This window comes from Leucoraja erinacea, chromosome 31, assembly GCF_028641065.1.
Source record: "Leucoraja erinacea ecotype New England chromosome 31, Leri_hhj_1, whole genome shotgun sequence".
NCBI lineage: Eukaryota > Metazoa > Chordata > Chondrichthyes > Rajiformes > Rajidae > Leucoraja > Leucoraja erinaceus.
In genome coordinates this window covers 7,698,382-7,723,586 of record NC_073407.1, presented here as the reverse complement: position 1 = coordinate 7,723,586, position 25,205 = coordinate 7,698,382, and the positions used below count along the sequence as shown (strand labels likewise).

Here is a 25,205-nt window from a genome sequence, read left to right as displayed (position 1 = left end):
TCCAAATCCATTACATTTCATTAACTTTCTGAAGCAGAAGATTTTTCAGCTGAATTTTCTTTTATCCAAGGAATCAGAGGATTTTGCAAACCTAACAATCTGGTATTAATTAAGCCAATACTCGGATGGAAAATAGCTTACAGAAACCCCTGTATACCAACAGAAGAAGTTGCTGCCTTTTCTCAAAGCACCAGTATTTGTTAACAAGTAGTTTTTGCCTTTCCAACGGAATAAAGTTATTTACTTATAAATAACTAATTCTCTTTCATCATTGGAATTTCCTTTGATAAAGGAGCAGCTTTGGCTGGACTTGGGTCAGATCTGCAGGAGACAGTTCCTCTGGGGGTAACTGGCCAATTCTTCCACAGCAACAGTGTCTCAGCCTGGCCCTGACTGAAAGCTTCCATGTCACAAAAACAACAGTGTCACTATTATTTTCCACACCACTGGGCTGGATGAGACCAAATGAGTTCAACGCACACTGTGGATTCAGACAAAGACTTTCCTAGTCTGCATCACTGTTTATATACCTGTGTATGATGATGCTCTTGACACGCAAGTTTAGTACAACTGATTGCTACTCCTAAGCAAACTTGTCAGGATTCATTAACCACCAGTTTATGGCATGTGTAAATCCATTCATTGAAACTAACATTCCAAGCATTGTCCTTGGTGCAATCTAAAAGTACGTTAACCATTTCTAAAGCAGCCCATTGTGGCGGCACCCGGTGGTTGGGCCATTAGCTACACGAACGTCACGTGACTGGGCAATAGCAGGGAGGAGTTGTCACGGGGTACAGGGATGTGTCCTGGGATATATAACAAACACTGGGACAACCCTCTCTCTCTCTCTCTCTTACTTTGAGCTGACCAGCTCTCTTCTCTCTAGGGATGAGTGTGATTCCACCTCAGCAGGTGCTCAACTCGAGCCCACGAGGCAGCAGCCTCGCAGCAGCAACAACAACTTTATGTTATAGAACCAACGTGCATGTATAATGAACCTTTTATGCCTGAATAAAGTTACCCAATTGTTCACCACGTTTGGTGCCTCTACATTGGTGACCCCGATGTTCCAAATTGGAATTTTGGATTTCTCCCGATGCACGCAGCCTCGGGAGACCTAATGTCTGCAGCTTACAGCCCAGCCCAGCTCAACGACGCTGTCGCCAACCCAGCCGTGCCGTAAGGTATGCCGCAGGCCGCCCGGGTCAATGGGTGCGGTCCGGGCTTTGGTTGACGGCTGCTAATCTGGCATGCGTGACCCGCCTGGAGTGGACCACCGGGGCTGTGAGACCACGGCCGCTGCCGTTCCCCCACCAGCTGCTGCAGGGGCCGTGAGTGGAGCAGCTCCTAGCATCACCGCCGGCCGCCCGACGGCTCCGGGAGGGGGGAGAGAGCAGGCCCGCCCATTACCCTGCCGGCAGCTGTTCAAGGACTAGCCACCCGATAGGGCGGGCTTACCTGGGGTGGCTGCTCGAAGACGTCCTCACCGGCGCTGCCCCGAAGATCCCCGGGCGCTGGCTGCCCGTCCGGCTCGGCAGCGGGGTGGAGCCTCAGCCAGTCGTGAGTCATCGGTCCCGCAACGGATTCCCCGGCAGCTCTGCTGCGGGCGCGGGCGCGGCCGGTCGCCGACAACACCGGCGACTGTGGGTGGAGTCCCTACAAGCAGTGGTGGGGCGAGGCTCGTTGATGCCGGCCGCTAAAATGGCCGCCGCGGCCTACTCTCACATGGCCACCGCAGCGACACCAAAAATGGCTGCTACGGCCGGCTGGAAGTGACGCTCCACCTGCTGACCGCCGTCAACTGCGCCACCTCTGGTCGAGTGGCATCTCTGAAGCCTGACCGATGTCTACAGCGCCACCCCTGGTTCAAGCACAGCTAATCGAACCATTTTGGACTTTGCTGTATCTTTGCTGTTTGCTCACTGTAGTTTTTCCACTGTACACCCAGCTTAATATGACTATTAGTTTCTTGTTGTATTTGCATTGTTGCCGACAACTTTCTCAGGACACGATCCCCTGCTGTTCGACATGACTGGTGTATACTTCGTCCGTCCTGCGGCTTTTGCATTGGTCTCCTTGCGCCCCTCGGCATACCTCGGGATGGCCCACAGCCAGAGCATCGACTGCGCCCGCGGGCCCCACCGTCCCGACACACAGCCGGTGTGCCCCTGACCTACGGCAAGAGTTGCCCTCGACCATGCTCGCGCACCTTCGAGTAGAAGGTGAGCGCGCTCCATTCCTTTTCGACATCTGCCCTCACGGCCTTTCAGTTAGTTTACGAGTCGCGCTGCCGCATTTTGTCAGCCTGCTCGTTTTCCTGCCTCTGGTTCTGGGGGGGGGGGGGGGGGGGAGTCTGTGGTTGTGCCACTAACTACACGAACCCTCAGCAGTCGGCCACGTGACTGGGCAATGGCAGGGAGGAGTTGTCACGAGGTACAAGGGTGTGTCCTAGGATATATAACAAACCCTGGGACCTCTCTCCCCCTCTCTCTCTGGGTGTCATTCCACCTCAGCAGGGTCTCAGCTCGAGCCCACGAGGCAACAGCCTCGCAGCAGCAATAACAACTTTATGTTAGAGGACCAACGTGCATGTATAACAAACCTTTTATGCCCGAATAAAGTAACCCATTTGTTCATCACGTTTGGTGCTTCTACACCATTCTGATTTCCCATAACGCCATCAAATAATTTGATTAGGATTATATTTTCTATGCAAAGTCGTGTCCATGCAAGAAGAGTTGATTTTTCTACTTGAATGTGGTCCTCATGTTGGTCCAACTTTGGTCCTCATGTTGATAAACAGCAATAAAAGTTTCCAAAGGTGATGGAAAGACTATGTGCTGAGAGCTCTCTTATACCTGCATTAAGGAGGCAATTAAACACACCTAAGCCATTACAACGCCTGTGAAGCTATTTGTCCCAAACATGATGGTGCCCTGAAATGGAGGGTGAGGGGGGGGGGGGGGGACTATGTATAAACACAACTGTAATTTCTATATGGTGAAATAAAAATGGCCTTTTAATAAAATCTGACAATGTGCACTTTAACCACATGTGATTTTTTTTTTCTATTACAAATCTCAAATTGTGGAGTACAGAGGCAAATAAATAAATGATGTGTCTTTGTCCCAAACATCATGACAGGCACTGTATGTGAACAGATAGATGGGATGCCCTGGAATTCTCATCTGTTAGAAGATCACTCTGCCGATACATTTCCTCTGCCTTAGAAGTCAAGCAGTCAAGTTGCTCGTTCCTCATCTTTCAATCACTTCCGTAAAGCTCCAGTTCTGGTCCAGTGCTAGGGGCGTGATACTTTATTTCTGCAGGGACACTGCAGAATTGGCTGGCTCTGGTGAATCTAAGAAACTCTCTGTCTGTGTACTGAGAACAATGGTCATTCGTCTCCTATTTGTTTGAACATTTCCATCACATTTATTTTCATAACAACAATCCAAGTATTTATTTTACTGATTTTCATTCTTCAAGTGGAGGTCAGCATTTCCTTGTGGTCCAATTATGATCTGTGTGATTGCAGGGTGGTCGGTCTTGCCCTTGATTCCTGGTGGTCTAGCATGGGGTGTACATCTGTTTTCTCTATTATCCTGTAAACATGCGTCCATATTCCCACATGATCAAAGATAGTTGTCATGTTGCAGAAGACCTCAACTGTTGCTTATTTTTGCAAGAGCCCAAATTGGTCTCCAATGTCAAACAAGATTTCCTTTATCCACAATGTTGAATAATGTAACCCTTCACACAATAATTTTTGGCGTAATATACATTTCAGCTTCAAGAATATTTATGGTCAGTTTTAGAAATAATTGCAGATTATATTATCAAGATGCAATATTTTGTCTGTCATTAAACAAAAGGCAAGGGAACATATGGGGAAACACACCAGCACAATAGCCAGGTCTGATTGCATCATCAAAGACCTCCCCACCTCCCCATGAATAGCTGTAAACTACTGAAATGGTTCACTTGCTGTTGTTGCAGATCATCGCCCATGCTCACCAAACCTGATGGTGAACTGAGACAAGTTAGACCTCCATCAACTCAATCTATAAAGCATTTGAAACATAAATGTTCAATACGTTGGCACAATGTACTGAAAGTGATCCTCATCACTGGTATTACAAAACAAAACTTGTTTTCCCACCTAAATCGCGTCCGACAATAGATTATATAGGGAACAGAAATGTTAAGTGTTGGGATTGGCTCTGCAGAAGCTGATAACAACAGCTGCATGATTATATTTTCATTGTTGCACCTTCTATTGCATTGATGAAAAGCTGTATCGGTTGGATCTTTTTGCCTTTTATTTCTTGTTAGCATTGCCAAGGATAACATAGGTAATCGTTGCCAGGCTACTCATAGGTTTCAGTTGCACTGATCAGAAACCATACATTGGAATCAGATTCAAGGGAATTTCCCTCAGATCAGACGTTATGTGTCTGAACTTGTAATTAGGTTTGGGGGAGTAGGAGTATGAGTGGTTAAAAGGATACTGAGGTGTTTGCCCTTGACTGGTTCCAGATGAATTGCAACAGAATGGATTAAAAGCTTGACAATGAGCCATTTGAGGGATGAATCCATGATAGAAACAAGATTTGCCCTCCCTTCCCTCCGCGCATTTAGATTTAACTACATTCCAAGTCGAACCCAATCCCACTGAGTCGGGACATTGTTGAATGAGAGTAAATTGTGTCTACCTGCAACAACTTTAATGGGTGAATTAAAATCAGCCAGGCATAACTAAACCTTTAACCTAAATGAAGCAGTCAACATTTCCTTGGTTGGAACACCTTCACAGCCTGCTGATGAACATCTAGAAGGCAGAGCGTATATCGGTAGGCGGTGAAACTGATACATATAGGATTCCTGGTGAGATCACTTCCGAAATGCTGAATTTTTTCTTGTTGTTTTGTTTGATAATTCAAAAATTGCCACAATTGTTTCAAGGTTAGTCATAAGTCACTACCTGTTTCTCCTCCATGCCTGCATCCTTTTGCAGCAGCTGGAGGCCCAGCTTCAAAATCTCCTTCTTCACACTGAGCATAAATCTCAGAATAGTTTTCATATCATTTGGTTGGAAAGGATTTCCACACATTCATAAAATCATTCTCCCTGATCAGGTTTGATTTGATGGTCGGAAAAACAGAGTAGAATTTATTCTCTCCATCATAAAATATACAAGTGAAGCTGTTAAACCATCTTTTGCGTTGCAGTCACATACCGTACATCACAGGAACAGGCCCGCTGACCCATAGTGTCTGCGCCGAACACGATCTAACTAATCTCTGCCTGCATGTGATCCATATCCCTCCATTCCTTGCATGTCCATGACCATATCCACAAGTCTCTTGAATGCCACAATTGTATCTGCATTCACCATCACCCCTGCAGCGAGTTACACACACCCATCATGCTGTTTTTAAAAAACAAACACTTCCTTGCACATCTCTTTTAAACTTTGCTCTCTAGTCTTTGACATTTCCATCCTGGGAAAAAAAGATTCTATGCTATGTCTGCCTCTCATAATATTATATATGTTTATCAGGTCTCCCTTCAACCTCTAACACTCCAGAGAAAACAATTCAAATGTTGTTCAACCTTTCTTTGTAGTTTACTATCCTATAACCTAGACAGCATTTTGGTAAACTTCTCCTGCAACCATTCCAGGGCCTCAACATAATTCCTGTAATGGGGTGTCCAGAACTGCCCCATTACTCCAAATGCAGCCTAACCAAAGTTTTATAAAGCTGCGCCATGTCTTCCTGACTCGTATACTCAATGTCTCGAAAATTAAATGTAAGCATTACCATATGTCTTCTTTACTACTCAATTTACTTGTTTTGACACTTTCAGGGAGTTATGGACTTGGATCCCAAGATCCCTCTGTGTATCAATGTTGTTATGGGTCATGCCATTAATTGTATATTATTCCCTTACATTCGACTCCCCAAACTGTAACACCTCATATTAAACTTGGATTGAACTCCAGCTGCCATTTCTCTGTCAATATATGTAAGCGATCTAAATCCTGCTCAAACCTTTGACAGCCTTCCTTATTCTCTCCAAATCCACCAATTTGGGTGTCTGCAAGCCTACTAACCAACCCATCCACATCAGCCTTCGCAATATACAGTGACTTGCAAAAGTATTCATACCCCTTGAACTTTTCCACATTTTGTCACATTACAATCACAAACATAAATGTATTTTATTGGGATTTTATGTGATAGACCAACACAAAGTGGCGCATAATTGTAAAGTGGAAGGAAAATGATACACGGTTTTCAATTTTTTTACAAATAAAAAACTGAAAAGTGTGGCGTGCAAAAGTATTCAGCCCCCTTTACTCTGATACCTGTAAATAAAATCCAGTGCAATCAATTGCCTTCAGAAGTCACCTAATTAGTAAATAGAGTCCACTTGTGTGTAATCTAATCTCAGTATAAATACAGTTGTTCTGTGCAGGCCTCAGAGGTTTGTTAGAGAACATTAGTGAACAAACAGCATCATGAAGCCCAAGGAACACAGCAGACAGGTCAGGGATAAAGTTGTGGAGAAGTTTAAAGCAGGGTTAGGTTATTAAAAAAATATCCCACGCTTTGAACATCTCACGGAGCACTGTTCAATCCATCATCCGAAAATGGAAAGAGTATGGCACAACTGCAAACCTACCAAGACATGGCCGTCCACCTAAACTGACAGGCCAGGCAAGGAGAGCATTGATCAGAGAAGCAGCCAAGAGGCCCATGGTAACTCTGGAGGAGCTGCAGAGATCCACCGCTCAGGTGGGAGAATCTGTCCACAGGCCAACTATTAGTCGTGCACTCCACAAATCGGGCCTTTATGGAAGAGTGGCAAGAAGAAAGCCATTGTTGAAAAAAAGCCATAAGAAGTCCCGTTTGCAGTTTGCCACAAGCCATGTGGGGGACACAGCAAACATGTGGAGGAAGGTGCTCTGGTCAGATGAGACCAAAATTGAAGTTTTTGGCCTAAATGCAAAACGCTATGTGTGGCGGAAAACTAACACTGCACATCACCCTGAACACACCATCCCCACTGTGAAACATGGTGGTGGCAGCATCATGCTGTGGGGATGCTTTTCTTCAGCAGGGACAGGGAAGCTGGTCAGAGTTGATGGGAAGATGGATGGAGCCAAATACAGGGCAATCTTGGAAGAAAACCTGTTAGAGTCTGCAAAAGACTTGAGACTGGGGTGGAGGTTCACCTTCCAGCAGGACAACGACCCTAAACATACAGCCAGAGCTACAATGGAATGGTTTATATCAAAGCATATTCATGTGTTAGAATGGCCCAGTCAAAGTCCAGACCTAAATCCAATTGAGAATCTCTGGCAAGACTTGAAAATTGCTGTTCACAGACGCTCTCCATCCAATCTGACTGAGCTTGAGCTATTTTGCAAAGAAGAATGGGCAAAAATTTCAGTCTCTAGATGTGCAAAGCTGGTAGAGACATACCCCAAAAGACTTGCAGCTGTAATTGCAGTGAAAGGTGGTTCTACAAAGTGTTGATTCAGGGGGGCTGAATACTTTTGCACGCCACACTTTTCAGTTTTTTATTTGTAAAAAAATGTGAAAACCATGTATCATTTTCCTTCCACTTCACAATTATGCACCACTTTGTGTTGGTCTATCACATAAAATCCCAATAAAATACATTCACGTTTGTGGTTGTAACGTGACAAAATGTGGAAAAGTTCAAGAGGTATGAATACTTTTGCAAGCCACTGTATATATATAAATCTGTCCCAGCACAGATCCCTAAGGAACACCGTTGGTCCAGCCAGATTAACTCCCTTCCATCATTACCTCTGTAAACCAGTTCTGAAACCAAACTACCACATCACTGTGGATCCCGTGCATCTTCATCTACTGGATTAGCCTGCCATAAGAGACCTTGTCAAATGCCTTATTAAAATCCATGTAGACAACATCCACTGCCCTACCCTCATCAGTCACTCATTAATCACTAATTAATCTACTCACAATGGCTGAATGAACAGTTTGGAAAAACTGCATTAAAACTGCTATTGATGAATGTTACATCTTTATTACAGAGCTTTATCTAGTGTATTGCTCTATACCTTTATTTTTCAGTCATTTTTGGACTTTGGAATTAATGCTTTATTTATATTATGTAATTCTCAGTAAACATTGTTAAGGTTTAACATTACAAGGACTAATCTTACTGCAGCTGTAATGTGAACTGCGATATTTCTGTGTGACTGAAACTGTACTGAAAAGCTAAGGTAAGCAAATAGCCAAAGGAAGCTTGATTCTTATAGCTCCTCATAGATGATGGTGATGAGAGCAGATTGCATGGCCTCTGTGATTGGCTCCGCTGATCAGTATCGCAGCCCATCCTGTACATCGTCTTCCTCCAAATTCTCTAAATCATTTGTGTTCACAAGTCTATTGTTCTCATGTTTGGATATTTTCAGTGACAGAGCATCCACTGTTGCTGGGAACAGCAATTCAAGGATTCACGATCCTCTTCCAAGAGACATTTGTCTTCCTTTTAATCCTCTGTCTTCCTTTCCGATCCTCTGGAACCAAGCAAACCTTATCCTGAGATGTTCACTTGGTTCCAGAATCTCCTGCCGTCTGCCTCTAGCCCTAACCCTTCAATCCTCCTAAATTCTTGTGAGTCACAATGGGATCACGTATTCTTGCAAGTTCCAGTGAATATTAATCAGTCTCATTATATCACTTGCTGGTGGTAATTGATGTTTTGTATGCTTTTCTGGGATCAGCCAGTAGATCGTAGAGTCTGGGGCAAACATTGACAAGAACAAGTGCATCCCATTCCAGGCCTTCTTGGCAAATACAAAGTGCACAAAGAGCTGGATGATCTATTCATTTGCACTGTAACCATCTCGTGGGTGATGTACAACAGTACTAAGGCTCCAAATGTACACAAAGATCTGTTGGAGAAGCCTTCCTCGCTACTAAATCCCTCTTGGAACAACCCAGTCATCTCAGCATTCAATCTAATTCAACTATGTAGCTTTGAGAGCAATGTTGGGATATCGTCCTGTAGGCACAGAGACCATAATGGCATGTAGTACTAATTCTCGGCTTCTGTATCTCCACTTTGTACTTATAGTGACAACCAAGCTCATTTGTATTTAAACCATATGCATTCTGATTTATCTAATCCCCTTTATTAGACGAAATTCATTACAGAACAAGGGGAGCATTGAACAAAAACAGAATGCTGGAAGATTTCGACTGGAAGAACTTAATTGTGGTTGTAACTTATCCAAATGGAAGATGGGATGTTGTTCTTCCAATGTACATTTGGCACACTAATACAATGGTATTAACATTTTCCAATTTCAGATAGCCTATATTCCCAGTGCTCACCTCCATAGTTTTCTTATGCCTTTGTTAGTCCATCTCACCATTTCCTCCACCGGGTGCTATTTGCGTGTCGACTTCTTCACACCTGGGTCCACCTATCTCCTATCAGCCTTTGTCTCACTCCCTTCCCCCACCTGGTCTCATCTGCCCACCATCTCCTCCCCACCTGGTTCTATCTGCAACTTACCAGCACCTCTTCCATCCCCTAACTACTGCTATCTACTATTGATTTTTCTTGTTCTCTCTCAGTCCTGACACAAGACCTTGACCCAAAATGTGTCTTGCACCCTTTGCCTCTGCAGATACTGCTTGACCTGCTGAGTTCTTCCAGCATTCTGTTTCTTTGTTCTATATTCCAGCATCAAGCGGGGTGTTTCTGATAGTTAGCCTGTAATTGGAATTATCTCCACTCTCTCAGTTGAATGGTATTCCTACAGTTCCGACAAACTCCGGGTAGAACATTTCCAAAAAAAACACAGGCGGTCTAAGATTAAATGAAAGAGCTTTAAACAATTCAAGCCATAAAGAATATTTTAGTGTGCATCCTGTTTCCACAGTCAGTGCTCACAAACTTCAAGGACCAGTCTGTCATTTCCTGATTGGACTGTTCCTGCCTGCCAACAGGTTTTTCCTGTAGTTTAGCTTTATTCTTTCCCAAGTGCTTTTCCTGAAGCATTCCCCTCCGGAGGGATGATCCGGTCAAACACAATAGAGGATCCCTTGCATTCTGATTCCTGTCCCTGAGGCAAACTTTTAAAGATTAAAATGATTGGCTAGAGTTCCTGCCATGACCGTATTACGCCAAGTCTGTGTGCGTGTGTGCGTGTGCGTGTGCGTGTGTGTGTGTGTGTGTGTGTGTGTGTGTGTGTGGGAGAGTGACGGGTTTGCGGGGTGAGAAATGGAAGTTTTTCGGGTGTGTAGGTTTTTGATTGAATGGAGAGTGTGTGCTGTTGTTTGTGTGTACAGGGGCAATGTACATATGTATGTTGCCAAGAGTAAGTCTGTTGATTGGTGTGGACGGGTTATGAGTGTATGGGGATGTTTGTATATGTAGGCTTTGTGTGGTTAGGCTGTGTGTAGGGAGTACAAGTGTGTCTACGGGTGCATTGTGCATTTGGGCTGGGTGCATTTGAGAGGTTTTAGGAGACTGCGGTCTGTGCATGAGGAGATTGATTGTAGGACAGGAGATATATGTGTGAGTGTGTATGTGTGTGGAATGGGGCCAAGGTGTATCTGGCCCCTTGGCTATTTGATTTACAAAGCACACAGACCCTCAGCAAGTTCTGTATTCAGAAGATGCCAGTGCACGCACGTAGTGGGAATCAGTGGTTCTACCGTTGGCTTGGAAGCAGAAGCAGAAAGGCCCCCATGCCTGAGATACTGGACACGCTCAAACTGTACACAGTGTTCTTAAAAGGTAAATGCATAATAGAGTTATGCACCACAGAAACAGGCCTTATGACCTAATTTGCCCTTGTCGACCCAAATGTCCCATTAGTCCCACTTTCCTGCATTAACCTTGTATCCCTCGTAAAACCTGTCCAAATGTTGGAGGAAGGACATTATTGCCATAGAGGGAGTGCAGAGAAGGTTCACCAGACTGATTCCTGGGATGTCAGGACTGTCTTATGAAGAAAGACTGGATAGACTTGTTTATACTCTCTAGAATTTAGAAGATTGAGAGGGGATCTTATAGAAACTTACAAAATTCTTAAGGGGTTGGACAGGCTAGATGCAGGAAGATTGTTCCCGATGTTAGGGAAATCCAGGACAAGGGGTCACAGCTTAAGGATAAGGGGGAAATCCTTTAAAACCGAGATGAGAAGAACTTTTTTCACACAGAGAGTGGTGAATCTCTGGAACTCTGTGCCACAGAGGGTAGTTGAGGCCAGTTCATTGGCTATATTTAAGAGGGAGTTAGATGTGGCCCTTGTGGCTAAGGGGATCAGGGGGTATGGAGAGAAGGCAGGTACGGGATACTGAGTTGGATGATCAGCCATGATCATATTGAATGGCGGTGCAGGCTCGAAGGGCCGAATGGCCTACTCCTGCACCTAATTTCTATGTTTCTATGTTCTTTAAATATTGTTATAGTACCTCATCTGGCAGCTTATTGCATATGCCGACCGCCCTCTGTGTGAAAAAGATACCCGTTCAGTTTCCTTTTAAATCTTTCGCCCTTCACCTTAAACCTATGTCCTCAGGTTCTTGATTCCCCAATTCTAGGTAAAAGATTCTGTGTGTTTACTTTATCCATTCCCCTCATGATCTTGTACACCTCTTTAAGATCATCCTTCCGCCTCCTGTGCTCCAAAGAATAAAGTCTTAATCTACCCAACCTCTCCCTAGAGCTGAAGCACTCAAGTTCTGGAACCCTCCTCGTTAATCTTCTCGATACTCTTTCTCTGCATTCTTCTTGTGGTAGGGTGACCAAATCTGAACACCATACTCCAAAATTACCTTACCAATATCTTGAATAACTGTAACATAACATCCCAACTTCTATATTCAATACTCTGACTGATGAAGGCCAACATACCCAAAGCCTTCTTGACCACCCTATCGGCATGTGATGCATCTTTCAAGAAATGATGTGCCTGCACTCCACGATTCCTCCACTCTACAATACTTCCCAGGACCATGGCGTTCACTGTGATGGGCCTACCCTGGTTTGATTTCCCAAAATGCAACAAGTCGCACTTATCTGCTTTAAACTCTATCAGCCATTCCTGAGCCCACTTGTCCAACTGATCAAGATCGTGCTGCAAGTTTTGATAACCACATTTGCCATTAATGACACCACCTACTTTAGTGTCATCTGCAAACTTAGTATTCATTCCTTCTACGTTCTCATCTAAATTATTGATGTAAACCACACAAAGCAATGGGCCTAGCTTAGGTCCCTGAAGCACACCACTACTCACAGGCCTCCAGTCCAATAAAACAACTTTCCACCATCATCCTCTGCTTCCTTCCATTAAACCAACTCTTTATCCAGGAGGCTAGCGCTCCGTGGATCCCATGCAATGTAATCTTCTAAAGCAGTTTACCATGCTGAACCTTATCAAATGTCATGCTGAAATCCATATAGACATTTTGGTGCTTGCCAATTAAGGAGATACTTTATTATTTTTCAAAATAATTTATTCTGATTATATGGTGGAATTTTCATTACTTGAAGCAACACATAGTTTTCTGTTCATCTTCATGCACTATATGGCACTATTATTCATTAAACGGGTTGCAAAATTTGGAGTGACTAATTTGGCTCTTTAATGTTCAATAACCACCGTTTATAATCAATGGTTTTTCAGCAACAAAATATTTATATGCAGCATTATACAAATGCAAGCATATTTAGGTTTCTGAATTACAGAGAAAAGTCTGGTACTTTTGATCTTGACGTAAACATAAATGTGTTTGTAAACAATTTAGCGTGCTGTAACATTTTCATAAGTAGAGATCTAGTTCAATTGTTTCTTTGCAGCTTCCCACATCTTTTACACCCTGCTCAGTCCACCTGTGCCCCCACCCGGTTCAACCCCACCCCCTCTTCAGAAAAGTTAGGAATGGACAATAAATGGGGTTTTGGCAGCTTCAAGCACATCCTGACAACAAATAAAAATAAAGGAGGTTACATTTAGTATTTCTACTCCAGTTACTTGTTCCCATCATTTCCTCAATGCTTACTCCAGTACTGGCACTCTCATCTAATTTGCTAGCTGGCTGCTCAATACAGTGAGAATGGCAATGGATGCCAAACAAGATGCCGTTTTGGGTTGGGTGGAGTTGCAGGGGATTTCTACGAGAAGCAGGAGAGGTGTAGCTCTTGCCTGCCATGTATCGTGACAGGCAGATATAATCAGCTGGTGTGGGTAACTTGGACTGTTTTGTAATGGGATGGGTTAATGATGAAGGCACAAGAAACAACAGATAGTGGAATCTTGATCAAAACACAGGAGCTGGAGTGTTGAGTCAGAGTATTGAGTGTAGAAGTTATGTTACTGTTGTACAAGACGTACAGGTCGCATTTCGAGTACTGTGTTCGGTTTTGGTCACCCTGCTCTCGGAAGGATGCTGTTAATCTGGATAAGTGCGGAAAAGATTTACAAGGATGTTGCCAGGACTTGAGGGCCTGAGCTACACGGAGAGGCTGTGCAGGCTAGAACTTTATTCCTTGGATGAGTGGTGACCGTATAGAGGTTTATAAGATCATGAGGGAATAGATGGGTGAACGCAGTCTTTTACCCAGAGTAGGGGAATCAAGAACCAGGGGACATGGGTTTAAGATGAGAGGGGAAAGATTTAATAGGAACTTGAGGGATAACATTTTCACACAGTGGTGGAACGTGCGGCCAGAGGAAGTAGTTGAGGCAGGTACTATAACAACATTTAAAAGGTATTGGGCCAGGTACATGGATAGGACTGGTATAGAGGGATATGGGCCTAATGCAGGCAGGTGGGACTAGTGTAGATGGGGCATCATGGTCGTCATAAGCATGTTGGGCTGAATGGCCTGTTTGCTTGCTCTGCTTCCAGTGGGAGGCCTGTTAATGTCCTGCTTGCCCACTGACAGGGAAGTTTACCCATCAGCACCACTACTGTGCTGAGGAGCCACTTCTCTCTAACCAGCAGAGGCATCATTTGCATATTGGTGGATGAAGTAAGACTGGAGGGAAATGGAGATTGTCCAAGGCCAAGAGGTCTTCACAGTCTTTGTGCTTTCCCAGAGCACATATCCAAACACCTTGGCTTTGTGGAGAAAATGAAGCATGACAACAGTCCCTGGTGATTTCTATAATTAGCTCCCAACTTTATATGGATGCTGGAATTGAAATGAAAAGGAATGATCTAATCTGCCCGCAGCCTGCATTTAATCTGCTATTTTCATGTGCGTGCCTCTGGACTGGGAAACGCTTGCACCTTAACCATACCAATGCTTAATTCATCTGACATGCAGGGAGGATGCTGAATAACACATGTGATTCACTTCTCCCATCTTCAGCCTTGTACAGTCATGGGGTCAGCATGAAAGATCAAAGTTTTCTGGAAATTTGTAGGAAATGTTTGGTCGGCATGTAAAATATGCTTTACAGTGAAAGGACACTTAAAAAAACCCACTTGATTCTAGGTAAACAAGCCTTTGAGTTCGTCAATGAGGTTTTTGATCATCAAATACCACCCACGTTGTGTTACATTTAGAACATTTTTTGATTACTTTCAGCTTTCTAAACTTGTTAAATTTATGTTGGTACAAAGCGTGTTGACTTGCACATTTCTAAAAACAAGTAACGAAAGTGCCAGAAGTGGCGAGTCGCTCACACAGCATTGTGGGCAGGGAGAACATGTTAATGTTTCAGGTCATTGACTCTTCCCATAACTGGAAAAGCAGAGGATAAATAAACTCTGAAAATGTAGGGGGGGGGGGGGGGGGGGGGGGGGGGGGGGGGGGGGGGGGGGGGGGGGGGGGGGGGGGGGGGGGGGGGGGGGGGGGTGGGAATCCAGGAGGATATACAAAAGAGAAGGTTTATGGCAGTGTGGGAGGAAAGAGAAATTAAATGTGACACAAGGACAGAAACAACAGCTGGGTTGAGAAGAGATCTGAATGGAAGATGCAGGAACCTGATCAGAAATTACTAAATTTAGTTTAACACAGACCTCCGCTTCTGTTCTCTCCCTCATTTTCCTGCTTGACAGTATTCTGCAATCAAGAACAGAAGTGCTTCACGGTCAGGATGACGGCAGTAAACGGACTTTGCTAGTGTCAGCCCTCTTCAGCCAGCAGGCTTTAGCTGCAAAATATTTTGCTTACAATCTGGAAGATTAGTACTTATGTTATGTGACTTGGAGGGGAACTAGCAGGTGATGTTTGCTGGCACTTGCTGCCCAGGTCCTTCTTAATAGTAGAGGTCACAGGTTGAGGAAGTGCTGTCGGAGTAGCCTGGGTATATTGTACAACTGCAGTACATTTTTATAAGTGTGGTACACTGCAACCATTCTGTTCTGGTGGGGGAACGAATGTGGTGGGTTGGGTGCCTATCAAGCAGGCTGCTAAATACTGGATGGTGTCAAGCTTCTTGAGAGTTGTTGGAGCTACATTCAACCAAACATATGGAGCAAGTTCCATCACACTCCTGACTTGTGGAAAGGCTTGTAGAGTTATAAGGAGGTGAGTCACTTGCCACAGGGCACTCGGTCTCAATTGCTCTTGTAGCCATGTTTAGCTTAGTTTAGTTTAGAGATACAGCGTGGAAACAGGCCCTTCGACTCACTGAGTCCGTGCCGACCAACGATCACCCATACACTAGTTCTATCCACTGGGGACAATTTTCAGAAGCCAATTAACCTACAAACCCGCACGTCTTTGGAGTGTGGGAGGAATCCAGAGCACCCAGAGAAAACCCACACAGTCACAGGCAGAACGTAAAGCTCTGTACACTCAGCCCCCATGGTCAGGATCAAACCCGGGTCTCTGACGCCGTAAGGCAGCAACTCTACCAGTGCAGCACTGTGTTGCCCATGTATTTATGTGACTGGTCCAGTTGAATTTCTGACCATTGGTGGCTCCCAGTATGTTGCACTCAGCTGTGATCTCTGGATCATGTTGCACCGAGACGTGAGCTGCTAAACAGTTACAAATGGAAGTGAACATTATGCGATCATCAGTGATCATTCACTTTTCTGGCACTATGATGGAAGGAAGATCAATTTTAAGTTCAGAAGGTATTTAAACTTTTCTGAGGAATTCCAGCAATAATGTCCTAGAGCAGAATGATTGATCTCTAACAACTACAGCCCTTTCGTTGGTGAATTATTTTACAACTGCAAGACTGGTTTTAATTACTTTTAAAGGTGGACCCCAACTATTCCTTCCTTTCAATCGCACAACTAAAGTGTACTCGGGGAGGAAAAAAATTGTGTTTGATCATTTGATGGTACTGACATTTCTTTGCATCTTCTGGAATGTTGTCTCATTGAGCCAGATTTCAAGGGTACAATCTCTACCCCATTATCTCCATGCTGTGCTCACCTGAATATCATTTTCCACGCCTTGTTTTATCAACTCTATCCTTGTTCCATCAACGCTTTCCTTGTTCCAGCTTTCAGTTACAGTTTAACTAAACAAGGCACGATTTGTTGATTTACACTGGAGAAAGTATTTCTGAATATCGTGAGTGAAAATTCTTGGAGATGGGATCTGTGAAAAATCCAACTATGTTGACTCTGATTTGATCTGATGTTTTCTTTAGATCTGTTGATTTCAGTAGAATCTTGTAGCACACAAGATTATTTGGATTGTTCAGCAATCAAATTGCCCTGAGACCATCCACCTATACTTAGTTCATTACCATCTACAAATGCCCATTTGGGGATTGGATAGAAACTGGTCAAACAGCATGTACAATCTATCTATATTACTAAAAGTCTGATCTTGACCGCTTTTGGCCCACTGTGCTGTGATGTGGTTTGAAAATTAAAATATGGTTGTTTGAAGTAAAAAGGCACTGCCTGCAAATGGTTGTTTGGGCGGTTTGGGTTGAAGTAAAAAGGCACTCTCTCTCTCTCTCCCCTCTCCTCTCCCCCCCCCCCTCTCTCCCCCCCCCCCCCCCTCTCTCTCCCGCTCTTTTTCTCCCCCTCCTCCCCTCAATCCCCCCCCTCCCCCTTCCCTCCACCCCCTCCCCCCTCCCTGCTCCCCACCTCTCCCCCCTCCCCCCACCCCCCTCCTCTCAACACCGCCTCTCTCCCCCCTCACTCAGCACCCCCCCCCTCTCTCTCTCCCCCCTCTCTCTCCCTCTCTCCTCTCCCTCCCTCCTCTCTCTCCCCCTCTCTCTCTCCCCCTCTCTCTCCCCCTCTCTCTCTCTCTCCCCCCTCTCTCTCTCCTCCCCTCCTCTCTCCCCTCCTCCCCTCACCTTTCCCCCTCACCCACCCTCCCTTTTCTCCTCCCCTCCACCCCCCTCTCCTTCTTGCCTCTCTCCCTCTATCTCTGCCTCTCTATTTGTCTCTGCCCCTTCTCTCTCTGCCCTCACTCTCTACCCCCGCCCCCCCTCTCTAGATGTGACTGCAAGTTGGGGGCTATGCGTCAGTAGATAGGGTGGTTATGGGGTAAAAGGAGCAAATTAATAATATTAATATAATATCAAGGGGGGTAATTAGCATGAGTGCGGGGGGGGGGATAGTTAGTGTGTGTGATGCTGCATGCCGCCTCCCCCCCCACAACCGCACGTTGGGGGAACAGACCCAACGGGTCTGCAATTAGTCTAGTAGATTTATATTGGGAAAGAAAGGCTTTCAGCCATTGATATGAAATAATCAAGCTGATACATCCATTGCTCTTTTAATATGGAAGCTGCTGGAGACTTGACACACCCTTGATAAATCCCATGGAGCTGATTTTGCGAAGGGGGTGGTTCAAAAATGTTATACATTCCAGAAATTGAAGTATATTTAATCAAAATAAATTCATGATGTTTATGGAAAAATGTTAATCCTCGGAGAAGATAAAAATGAATCAGATGTTGTGAAATTTTAATGTGACGGAAGTTGCCATCAGATAATTGTATAATTGGGGAGTTTTCCTGTCTTTCTCAATCCACAATTTTCTACCCTTTTAACTTAATAATTTGATGTATAGGCAACTGGAATATAAAACCTCATCCAGTAAATTGCAAAGTATAATCATAGAAGGAGGTCATTCAGCCCATCATATCAGTCAGTCAATAAACATACAAGGTATCAGGACCCCCAGCGGGTCAGGCAGCATGTACAGTGTAAATGTGATTCGGGCTTCTGGCCGTACTACCCTTTGGCCAGTGAACTCTACACCTACAAGCAATTACTTCAATGCTGAGCCTGCTGATTTTTTAGTCCTATGTTGAGACAGTGTGTCCTTCTTACTTTTTCTACCAATGAAGGAAATCATTTGCTAGAAAGAAAAACCGTCTCCTGGGCTGTGAAAGTAAGACTTGAAATAAATATCATATAAACTTGCAGCCTTCACTGATGACACTTTGTGCTTGAAATGGACCCAGATTGATTAATGTTATTAAAAATCTCCTTCAGATAGTTCATCAAGAGGGACGCCTCGTTCCGAGGATCGGGAGTCAAGAGTGGGAGAGAAGGCTCAGAGTTCTCATGAATCTGAGGGAGGTGACAGGAGCACAGAGAATTTGACCACAGCATCGCCCCCCATCTCCAGCAGCCCACCCACCACAGCTGCCCCTGGCACAACTACCGCAGAGGCCATCAGGGAGCCAATCCCACGCTCCACCAGGCCAAATAAAGGTACATTCACAGAGTACTGAATAACAATCAAACAATTTAACATTTTTACAGAGTCTAACACATATATGGAACAGGTTGCCCCAAAAAGCAAGTGCAATAACATTGAAGTCATTTGGAGAGGTACATGGATAGGAAAAGTTTAAAGGAATTTGGGTCAAACGCAGACAAATGGGACTAGCTTGGATGAGCAATTCGGTTGGCATAGATGAGTTGGACCGAATGGCCTGTTTCCATGCTCTGTGATTCTGACTCCAAACTGGATTAAATCGTGACATATTTTTGACATCTTTTATTTGTTTTTATTTGTTTGATATTTTCCATGACCTGAATATATCATATGGGGCAAGGCTAGCATTTACTGTCCATCCCTATTTGCCTGCAAAATGAATGACTTACCAAGCTATTTTAGAGGTCAATCGTATTGTTAAATATGGAATAACAAGGGCTATGAGAGACCAGACAAGGTTCCAGATGTAATATCTGCCCTCCAGAACTGGGTGTACATCTTGCAATTAATCTAAACATAGAATACTGAAAGGTTTACTTTTAAAACAGCTGGTGTGCCCTATTTTCAATTACAATATCTAAAGTTTAGTTTCATTAATTTGTTTTCTTCTTTGCATTCTTATACACTGAAAAGTGTTAAAATAATTCGAGTATTGGAGCAAGGAGGTCCTACTGCAGTTGAACAGGGCTCTGGTGAGACCACACCTGGAGTTTTGTGTGCAGTCTTGGTCTCCTAATTTGGGGAAGGACATTCTTGCTATTGAGGGAGTGCAGCTTTGGTTCACCAAGTTAATTCCCGGGATGGTGGGACTGCCATATGATGAAAGAGTGGGTCGACAGCGCTTGTATTCACTTGAATTTAGAAGGATGAGAGGGAAGATTATAGAAACATATAAAATTCTTAAGGGATTGGACAGGCTCGATGCAGGAAAAAAATTCATGATGTTGGGGGAATCCAAAACCAGGGGTCACAGTTTAAGAATAAGGGGTAGGCCATTTAGGACTGAGATGAGGAAAAGCTTTTTCACCCTGAGAGTTGTGAATCTGTGGAACTCTCTGCCTCAGAAGGCAGTGGAGGCCAATTCACTGGATATTTTCAAGAGAGAGTTAGATATAGCTCTTGGGGCTAATGGAATTAAGGGCTATGGGGAGAAAGCAGGAACAGGGTACTGATTTAGGATGAGCAGCCATGATCATATTGAATGGCGTTGCTGGCTCGAAGGGCCGAATGGCCTACTCCTGTACCTAATTTCTGTATTTCTATGAGAACGAGTAGGCATAGAAATCAGCAGCAAGAATTGGCCCCTCAACACTGTTCCACCATTCAATATAATCATAGGAGATCTGATTGTAACCTCAACTCCATATTCCCTCCTAGCCCCACTAACTTTACACCCGTGCTTAAGGCTGAAGTAGATAGAATTTATTTGTCTCTGCCTTAAAAATAATCGAAGACTGTGCTTCTACTGGTTCATACTGAGTTCTCAAGGCTCATGACTTTGTGAGATAAACAAGATTCACTGTCTTAAATGGGAATCCCCTTATTTTTAAACAGTTCCCTCTAGTTCTGGATTCTTCCACAAGAGAAAATATCCTCTTTACATCCACCCTGTCAATACCTATTTAGAATTTAATATATTTCAACCAAGGTCCCTTCTTGCCCTTACAAACTCCATCTGACACTAGCCTAGCCCATCCAATTCTTCCTAGATAGTTAACCTGTCCATTTTAGGTTTGGAATGTTTCTTTCTGAACTGCTTCAGACATATTTACCTCCATCCTTAAATAAGGAGGCTAATGTTCTATGGCATTCCCTCAGAATGGAGGATGGGTTTTATGTGCTCTGATGTGGTGAATCAGATTATCAATAGGAGTAGCATCTGGAAAATGTGCTGGTTTGGTACTACCAAAGTCCCAAGGGTATCAGGCTATTGTATTCTGAGCGGCGGGCTGCTCCTATCATGGCTTATGCTGGGCTCCTGTGTGTTCCCAATGCATAGCCTCAAGATACTCAGTACCATCTGAAATATTCCTTCTCCGCTCTAACTGGCCATGGGCTAAATGTTCCCTGAGTCCAATGGGGATGCTGTATTTCTTCAAGGAGGCCTGCAGCATTTGAATTTAGCTGGAAACCTCTTCCCTTGACAGAGCTCAAAATTGAGCATCTGCTTCAGAAGCTTTAGTGTTAGACATGCAAACAATGTGGCCTGCGCGAAACTGTGCACAGTACTCCCAGATGTGATCTCACCAATGCCTTATTACTGAAGCAAAACCAACTGAGTTTATGCTCCTTAACTAACATTGAGTTAGCATTCGCACTTCGTTGCTGTGCTTGAATACTCACCTTTTGTGCCTGAAGATACCCACATTCTTCTGCATCTCAGAATTCTTTGTTTTCTCACAATGTAGATAATACACAGCGCAATAAATTTCCATTAATCCATCTGTTAAAATACAATGCAATTAGTATAAATGAATAGAGATGTCTTTCCCAATGAAATAATGTATGTGCATTTCAAATGGAACCACATTTTTGAAGCATGATTCATTGAATTTACATTACTTCTTAGTACAATTAGCACAATGAGCAGACAAAGTTCAATGTGTTGCCGCCATTTCCACTCCCGCCACTGTTCAATAACACTGTAAACATTGTTCAATTTAATACTTATTATTTCCTGTCCCAGTACAATCAGAATTAACAATTTGTAATTGAAATATGCATGGTGCTGTTCCACCCTGAAATATTTCCCACAGTCTGAGACTCATATTACTATTCTTTTTATCCAAAGTCAGGGAAGGTGAGTGTTATGGGACATTATCAATGATCGAACCACCTATCAAACATCATAGTTATGGCCGTAATGAGGGTGCCTGGATGAAAGATCCCGTGGCAAAAGACAACAAGATCTACGTGACCAACTATTACTATGGAAACAACCTAATAGAATTCAGAAACCTTGAAAACTTTAAACAAGGTGAGCTGTAACACATTTTAAAATCACAGAAGGGGTAACAGACATATTCTTGATACTAATAACTTATGTTTTGTGTCAACTGTCATTTTAAGATAGTGCTTCTGAATAGATTACTTTAGCTTGTCAACTGGTTTGCTGGAAAACTAAAGTGTACTTACAGTATGATTCAACCATGCAATTTCCATTTTACTTTTTACCATGTGTTAGATCCAGTCTATGTACATACAGGTTGAAGTTTGTTAGTGCAAATTGGGTTGGTATCATTCCCACATACCCACAGAGTTTTCTCACTGTTTGGCTCCATCAAGCAGATTATTGCAAGGATCTGATTTCTAAGTGTAGATTTAATTTGGTTTTGAGTGAACTCACCAATATTTTGTTTTAATAACCATGTCATCTTTTCCTATAGGACGATGGAGCAACTTGTACAAACTTCCTTACAACTGGATTGGAACAGGCCATGTTGTTTACAATGGGTCATTGTATTACAATCGGGCTTTTACCCGGAATATAATTAAGTATAATATTAAACAGCGATTTGTGGAAGCCTGGACACTTCTTCATGACGTGGTTTATGAAGACACTACACCATGGAAATGGCGAGGACATTCAGACATTGACTTTGCTGTTGATGAGACTGGCCTCTGGGTCATTTACCCTGCCTCATATTATGAGTACTCCCAGAATGAAATAATTGTCATCAGTAAACTAGATCCGATCGATCTTTCAATGAAGAAGGAGACAACATGGAAAACAGGCCTCAAACGTAATTCCTATGGTAACTGCTTTATCATCTGTGGTATTTTGTATGCAGTAGATACCTATAATGAAAAAGAAGGCCAAGTATCTTACGCTTATGATACTCACACAGACACTGAGATAAATCCAAAGTTACCCTTCATCAACGAGTACACTTATACCACTCAGATTGACTACAATCCTAAAGAGAAAGTTCTGTATGCATGGGATAACGGTCATCAGGTCATCTACAAAATAATTTTTGCTTACTGATTTTATACAGAACCATGGCCCATCACAGAGCACTTTTTATTTGATATATTTTGATCATTTATAAAGAATGAGTATTTGCACTTGGGCTGATAGAGAGGTTTAAATGGATGCCAACACTTGTCGTAAATGATCATAAATAGTAAGTTTAGAATTTACATGATGATTTGTGACTGATCATTCTACACGGGCACAATGTAGGACACGTAAATATACCCCTCCTACCAACTAGTATTTTGAGCCAATGGCAAACGTGCAAAGCTTCTCCGGTTGTATGTCTTCGAGATGTGCTGCAGGTTAAACCAGCAGACTAATGTTATTTCTTCAACTACATCAAATTGGCAGACTGCTTTTTTGAAATACCACCAACAAAGTGTTGCAAAATTGAGTCAATAACATACACACTACACTTTCATTACAAGTATAGTGATTATAGTCAAAGCATGTTTGATTGACCGCCTTTCTTGAAAACACAAATAATATGCATAATTTAAAAATTAAAAGCCCCACTGTGAATTTTAGATGCTTCCATGGCAATGCAAAATTGGCCGTGAGAGGGGTTATAGTCATTAATTACAGGGACAACAAGATTTTTCTTTGCAATGGGGTCCAGGGGTAAGCTGTATATTGAACAACCAATCTGCTACTGGCCATACTGCACCCAGCTGAAATTGAAACTTCATCTCCTCTGAGTTTGTGTTAGTATTACTGTGTCAAAAATTGCACTGTATATATAACCATGTTTTGCAATTTGCTGGTTAGTGTGAAACTAGGGCTACTCCTAAATGCCTCACGTACTGTACTCTACTGCATTTTGATTAGAAAAAGTACACATCATATATCTATGTAAACAACGTGTAAATTATGCAAATAGACTTTGATTTAAGGATTTCCATAGGAACAAAGAACAGATTTTAAGTAATTCAAGAAATACAAAATGTATCTTATTATTAGTTAGTTACTTCAGAGTAATTTTAACATTCTGGCCTGAACATTGCATTTGGCGGGCTGAAAAGAATCAGGCACAAGCAAGTCATTTTGCAGGTCAAAGTAATATTGCAGTCTGAAATATCAAAAGATGTTATGAAACAAATGACTTAAGCTGGGGCATCTTGCCTTAGCTATTGCTCAAGTCATTATACTCACAATCCTTTTAATTCAGTTTTCAAAAATCCGTAAGCCTGATGTTTCAGTCGTTGGCTGAAGGAAATATTGTAGACCAGTTGAGAACTGGTGTAATGCCTATATATATATATATATACTCCTTACACTGTCAGTGCATAATGTTTGTGCTTTGTATGGAAACCCTTTCGCCTTTAGAAACTGATAATACAGCATTTCACTAATAATGTAATCAAAAGCAGAGCTCAGCCTGTAGATTTCCTTATTTACAAAATGGAAGGGAACGTGGCCATGAGTGTGATGAGTTTTATTTCCCCAAGAACTGAGAACATGATTATAAAGGTACTTTGATAAAAAATAATTCAAATATCAATCACACTTTTACTTGGTTTGGACTTATTTACTTTGTGGTGCAAAACACCACACGTAACTGATGTGATCTTATCCCACTTGTTGATGACCATACTGCTATCAGGAGTAAATGTCAGCTGGCTTGTGATTTATTATTTTATGCCTTGCATGCATTGTTCATATGAATTCACAAATACACTTCCTGGACGCTGTGTCAAATTAATGCAGACAATAAATTATATTATTTTTAATATGTAGGCCATGGATCACATGCATCACAATACATCAGATTAGTCAACAGCAGCACATATCAGGAACAGCAGCTCATTGACAGATGGCAAGCTGATTGCCTACTGTTTAACAAGAACAAATCACACAAGTCTCATAAAATAAACAGCCATACTTTATTCAACTATCATGCTTTACTTTGGTGGTCTTCTTGGACTGAGATTGGCTGAAGCTTTTGACTATAAGCGTAAATTAAAAAAGTCACTAGAAAGAACCTGGCATTTCAGATGCATCGCTGGAGTCTTCAGAATTTATTAGTTATCAATAGCTATTCGATATAAGATTAATTTCCAAGTCCCTGTTTGCAGACACTGAGCCTGAATTATAAAGTAGACTTGTTTGTTTGCCAATTTCACTCTGAAGTTGAATTGTAGGATACATAAACAATGCAGCTTGACTCTGTCACTGGTTTTTCCTCCCTTCCATTGGCAAATGTCCCATTTCCACTTGATGATCCTTGCAAATGAGATTTGGAAATTTTAGACTTAGAACTGCAGCGTACTTCCACTTAGCTGGCATTAATTCTGTTGAACTTGGACTTTTACTGAATTTAGCAAATAACTCATACAGTGCAACCAACAAAGATAGCAGCAATGAGGCAATTCTACATTTATTTATTTTTTGGATCTTCTTCTTGCGTATATGGCGTGCACAGCCTAAAGTTGTAGGGAAACTTTTTCTATTTGATCTTATTTGATTGATATTTTAGATGAGTACATTATAAGTAAGGCCAATATTGATTGATTATTCCTAAATATTCTTGAGAAGA

The 25,205-nt window shown here is 42.8% G+C and overlaps 1 protein-coding gene across 2 annotated transcripts in view; it reads left to right on the top strand.

Annotated features, from left to right (window-relative positions):
• Positions 1-24,174, top strand: part of LOC129711867 (olfactomedin-like protein 2A) — a 45,415-nt gene extending 21,241 nt beyond the window's left edge. For both annotated transcript variants that reach the window (XM_055659846.1, XM_055659847.1), the window contains exons 6-8: positions 18,462-18,683; positions 21,482-21,667; positions 22,077-24,174. In XM_055659846.1, the coding sequence (XP_055515821.1) occupies positions 18,462-18,683; positions 21,482-21,667; positions 22,077-22,678 (1,010 nt within the window). In that variant the 3' untranslated portion in view covers positions 22,679-24,174. The remainder of the gene's footprint in view (positions 1-18,461; positions 18,684-21,481; positions 21,668-22,076) is intronic.
• Positions 24,175-25,205: the final 1,031 nt, after the last annotated feature.